The 6,000-nt window shown below is 40.5% G+C and overlaps 1 protein-coding gene across 3 annotated transcripts in view; it reads left to right on the top strand.

The window, feature by feature from the left end:
* Positions 1-5,512, top strand: part of LOC126482156 (polycomb protein EED) — an 82,377-nt gene extending 76,865 nt beyond the window's left edge. For all 3 annotated transcript variants that reach the window (XM_050106143.1, XM_050106151.1, XM_050106136.1), the window contains exon 8: positions 4,667-5,512. In XM_050106143.1, coding sequence (XP_049962100.1) covers positions 4,667-4,870 — 204 coding nt within the window. In that variant the 3' untranslated portion in view covers positions 4,871-5,512. The remainder of the gene's footprint in view (positions 1-4,666) is intronic.
* Positions 5,513-6,000: the final 488 nt, after the last annotated feature.

A 6,000-nucleotide genomic window follows, 5' to 3' on the forward strand; every position in this document is an offset into this window, starting at 1 on the left:
AAGAGAGCTTCACTTGCTTGGTCGCAAGGTTTGTCTTTGACCAGGGCCCCCGATATTTTGCCCATTTTCCTTTCTTTCTTGCAAGGTTGGACAGTAATTTGAACTGCTTCCTTTACACTTCCAGATTGTTGTTCTATTTGCGCATTTCTTGATGACTGTGCAGTTTTTTAAATAAGTGGTCTTATTGGCAGATGTCACTGTCTGCCATTTCGTCAAAATCTACCGGGCTCCTTTTTTAAGTTCCGACTTCAGATAAATGTGAGTTTAGGTCTTGCCTATATGAATCCCAGTCTATTTTCCTAGGATCCCTACAAGCCATAGTCTGTTTAACATACATTCCAAACAAAAGGTTAATATACACTGATGAGCCAAAAGATTATGACCACTGGCCTCTGTGAGGTTGAGTGCCTCTTGGTGGTGGTGTGGGCATGTGACACAGTTAAGAAAGAATATAAGCAGAAGAGACAAATGGACAGCCATTACACCGAAGATACAAGCCCCAGATTTAGAAATCCACTGATATAAGCAGTTTTAACAAAAGGCATATTGTTGTGGCGCTGTGACTGGAAACTAGAATCTCTGAAATGGCGAATTTGGTTGCCTGTTTGTGTACTATTGTCATGAGGACCTAAGGAAAGAGGTTGATGGATGGTGAAATAATGAATAGGCTGTATGGTATTGGACTTCCTCGTGTCATCACAAACCGTAATAGTTTGATGATCCCTCACTGTGCAATCCAGGATAGGCAGTGATCTGTGGCCAATCTGACGACAGAGTACAAGGCTGGTCAGGCATATATGTTTTGGGGCACACCGTTCAAAGGCCATTGTTGAACATGGAGCTCCACTTCACACAACCCTTACATGTTCATTTGTTGTTTCAGTTAAATTGTCATTTATGATAGCATTGGGCACAGCTTTATTGAGTTTTCACCGTGGATCAATAGAAATGTGTCACCTGTTGAATAAATAACATTTATTGTTAGACCAGGTCAACCAGTTGGGTCTTTCAACACTATCGCCTGGGTGAGTGATTGCTGGAAATGTGTACCACGCCACAGATGCAGGCTGGTGAGAGCAGAATTATGCTATAGGGTTCATTGAGTTGGGTTTCTGTGGGACCTGTGGTAGTACTGGAAGACACCAGGACAGTAGTGAACTACGTGAACATTATTGCAAATCGACTGCATCCCTTCATGGTTGAAGTCTTCTCATATGGCAGTGACGTGTACCAGCAGGATAGCTCTCCACGACACTAAGCCAGAATAGTGCTGTAGTGGTTTGAGGAGCATGATAGTGAACTCACATTTATGTCTTAGCTAACAAATGCCCCTGATCTATATCTATTGGAACACAAATCGGGCACTAGCTGCGTGCCCACAAACCACCGTCCCGCAATTAGCAGGAATTTAGTAACTAGTGAGTGGACATTTGGTGCCACATACTTCTGGAAATCTATCAAGTACTTGCAGAACACATGCCAAGCAGAATCGCTGCTGTACTGTGTTTGAAAAGTGGACCATCTTGATATTAAACAGGTGGTCATAATATTTTGGCTTATCGGTGTACATGTGGTAGAATAAGGATGGCTAGAAACACCATATGCCATTGTATGACATAACTACCCATTTGAGTGGATCAGAAAGTTATCTAAGTTATTCTTCCCTTCTTCTGTTTCTGAAGGTAGGTTCCCTGTACCTATTCAAGATTTTAAGATTATTTTCCAGTAGAAATTAAAGTAGGTGCTCACCTCTGCTGTTGGCATTGCTGCTTCCCCACACCAAATTGTGGGTGTTGGCATCAGAACCAATCAGCAGTTGTTCATCCTTCTGTTATTAGCCATCTACCACTCTCCTTACTTGCTGAGTAGTAGTATTACTGTCCTTGTAAAGAAAGTTAACTGATGCCAATACAATTTCCTTCGTCATGTTGTTTCATACCGAAGGTCACTAACTCCCTGGAGCAGAAGTCCACCATTGGCATGAATGAAATTCCATCTTAATAGAAATACATTTTCTCAAGTTCTTTGGATTTCTAGCATAAATCAACTTACTTCCAGTTCTTTCAAAGATTGCAATGCTCCCTTTATGTAGATAGGGTTGGTGGATCAGGGCCACATCCGGCTCCTGTCGTCCTAGAAGGTGATTCAGGACAGCAATTTTCCCTTCATGGTGTTGCTGGTTTATCTGTAGCACTTGCAGTGTCCGCATTAGCACCTTTGTCACTCTATAGCTTTGATTATCTTGACGGACCAACTAGAACTCTTTAAGTACAGTTTCAGGCGCTGTTCTCACTCTGCAGCCAGGAATTTTGTGCTGGCTTTCCTTGTAAGGGTTTGGCTGACCAGTACAACCTTTTGGTTGATTACCCTCCAATCATGTGTGGTGGTGGTTGTGGTGACCAGTGGATGTCCCTGTTGGATCCTGAAAACTGAAACACCAGTGCTATGGGTTTGTTCCCTATTTCCCATTTCGGCTGTTTCTCGATATTCTGAGAAGTGGGAGTATTAGACTCCCTTGTTAGCTCCTCTGCCTCTATGAATAGTGCTTCTACAAAGCACTGTCCCCTGGAGAGGTAGAGCCATTAAGAGAGTATTGCTGACTCCAATGTCCCATCCAATTACATTGTACCAACACTATAGCTCAACTGTTGGCCAGGACAATTTACATGTGGTGGATAAAAGTATGGAAATTACAGAAAAAAATACATTACATGCCTCTTTCGATGTAGGAAAACCATTGGCATTAAAAACAGCTTCTTGCAAAATAATGGTACATTCAAATAATTATGATGGAGATGAATGGCGATCACAAACTCTTCTTTCAAAAGCAGGCCACAAAAGCTCACTAATAAAGAAATATGGTGACTGGTGGCCAAGAGAGATGCGGCAATTCATCCCTGTGCTCACAAAACCATCCTGAATAATGCGAGTTTTGTGAAAAGGCACCCTGTCATCTTGGAAGACAGCATTATCACTAAGGAATAAACATTACACCATGAGATGGGCCTGACCTGCCAAAATGGTCAGATAATCCTCGGCAGTAATGCGACCTTGCAGAGTACTCATGGGGCCCATGGAATTCAATGATATGGCTGCCCAAGTCATCACAGAACTCTTGCCACGTTTAATCTCTTGGACGTCAACTCTGCTAGAAGTTGGAAACAATGTGCAGTGAGACTCATCTGACCAAATAATTTTCTTCCATTGCTCCATAGTCCAGGTTTTATGACTTCGGCACCATGTTTTTCTGTTACAGGCATTTGCATCACTGATGAGTGGTTGTGGAATTCCAGCTTGTTTTGCAGTTCCCTGTTCATAGAGTTCACTATGTGTTGTTTTGGTGCTGACATGGTTCATGAGTGCGACATTCAGTTCTGCATTGACTTTTGCAGCTGCTGTCCTCTCATTGTCATTTTAGTCCCATTCAATGATTGTCTCTCCATACACCTCCATCCGTGTTGTGACTTAACAGATCATGTTTTTTGCTTTCCTGTATATGGTATAAATCTTCAGTATGGTGCCTCTTGAAACACCAAACACTTCAGCTATATTGGTTATGGAAGCCACCAGCACACAAGCACCAACAATTTGCCTGCATTTGAATTTACTTATCTTCGGAATAATGCACTCACAATTACACAGAGCACTGCTCGTGACCACAACTAACACTTGCAACACATTAAGGATGTTGCACAGGTGCTGTTTGTGGTTAAATACAACAGCTCAAACTACAAGCTTGGCCAGCATCTGCATTTATGTTCAAGCTTGCATTTCTCATGGAATTCCCATAATTTTGTCCAACCTGTGTGTGTGTGTGTGTGTGTGTGTGTGTGTGTGTGTGTGTTTTATGTACTAATTTGCTCTGAAGAAAGACATGCTGTCCGAAACCTTGGGTCGATGTGCCCATCCACCCTACAATACCTCAACTACAAGGTAAGTTATTACCTTTATTCCGTACATTATGTATATTTCACCAAGGGTTTCCCATTACTGTGTTTATAAATCTTTCTAAATTGTGATAACATATTTTTGTTGCGTACCATTCCTCAGATAAATTTTCCCCATTTGAGGCTCTGTGTAGGATTAAAATTTGATATCAGTTGAAAATTAAACTACAGTGTGACACAGCATTCATATAGAGACACCTGGATGTGATGTGGAAGTCTAACAGAGCATTATTATGTGACCGTTGGTGAAATATGCATAAAACAGTTTGGTTTCCTATCAGCTGCATTATTATTGCTTGTCTCAATGTCCAGCCATATTACATAGTATTCTAGAGACCCTTCAGATTCCATATTATATGTTCTCTCATTCTATTTTAATTTATCGTGCTTGTCATCATTCTTGGATTGACACACCATTTAGTTAAGCATTCATTCCTGTTTGCAAGAAATGCTTTAATGTCTTAAATTTGTGTGGAGCTGCAAGATTGCACTACACATATTCTAATACCGAGTAAGTTCGAACATATAAGTGAGAGTTTTACAAATGTGTAAAAGTACATGTACCACTGGAGTTCACTTTGCACAAATGTACAATAGGCATTAGTGTAGCAGTTATTTTAAAATACAACATGTAAAGATATCATTTCTGCAGGTAATATATTTCCACATTTTTGGAACAACAAGGCAAAATAGTTAATAGTGGTCTCTTACTTTTGCAGATTCTGGCACTGGGAAACCAAGTAGGGAAAACTTTTGTTTGGGATCTGGATGTATCAGATCCTAGCCAGTCACGCTGTACAGCACTAACACATCCTCGATGTGTTGCTGCAATCCGACAAACTAGTCTTAGCCGTGATGGCTCAGTTTTGCTGTGTGTGTGTGATGATGGTACCATATGGAGATGGGACCGTATCCCGGTCTGACAAGATCTAGAGGACATGTAAACCTTTTGCAAGCAAATGGCAGCATTTCAGGCAGCAACTTGTCACTTAACATTTATAGAAGAAAAGGCTCTGTGTCATTTAATTACTGAAACATTCTCGGGAAATCACATTTTGAATAGCTGCCTGCAGTACTTGAGTGTTAGCAAACAAGGTGCTAATGGACAGGAGTGAATTGTTGTTACAGGAAGTGTGTGTTTGTGGATTGAAATTTCGGTCTAATGTGGAACTGGATGAAAGAGCTCCACTTCAACTCTTTCTGTGACTGGGAAACTTAAATTTTGCTGTAGTGAGTAGACAACATTGTTTTTACATGTACACAGAACAGCTCTTATATCTTCATAAACCCGTGTGCGTATACGTCTGTCTGTCTGTCTGTCTGTGTGTGTGTGTGTGTGTGTGTGTGTGTGTGTGTGTTAGAAGAGGCACAACAACCATGTATTTAAGGTCCAAAGAAATAAATGATTGTATTCATGAGAAATAATAATGCCAGGCTAATATAAGAATTTTTTAGAAAGAATTTACCAATGAGTGCTTGATTTTTACTTGATGTATTTACATTGCCACCCATGTGGTGGCTACTAATGTCTTTTGTAATAAAAGAAAATATTCTTACTGACTGAATGAGGTTCCATTGACAGATCATTCCTAAACCATTAGGAAAAAAAGCCAGTTAGTCTTTATCATGGTTTATTACCAATGGCCTTACAGTTCTGCTTTTCTTGTGGAAAGTTTCAGATTTGATAGCAGTCACAAAATGTTACTATTAATAAGAAAAAGCTCCTTGTCATGTGACAGGGATGTCATCAGACCTTGCTTATTGCCCATTGCCTTTAACTCTTGGGTGGATGCAGCTATGTATAAAGTGTGCCAACCACAAAGTACATTGTCTTGTCCCATTCCACTGTTACACAGTTGCAGGCCCATACCTATTTCTTCATTACTGCTTCAGCTAACATAGTGATCAGTTGTGTGTTCATATGTCAGCAGTGATATAAAATAAACATTGAGATATGTGAGGAAAAAAATTACAACTGCACAAGAAAATGCCCCAGATTCAGAGCTAACAGCGCAGTTCCACAGTTGTTTGCGAGACAGTTAGGTATTTAATA

This window comes from Schistocerca serialis, chromosome 1 (genome assembly GCF_023864345.2).
Source record: "Schistocerca serialis cubense isolate TAMUIC-IGC-003099 chromosome 1, iqSchSeri2.2, whole genome shotgun sequence".
In the NCBI taxonomy this organism is placed as follows: Eukaryota; Metazoa; Arthropoda; class Insecta; order Orthoptera; family Acrididae; genus Schistocerca; species Schistocerca serialis.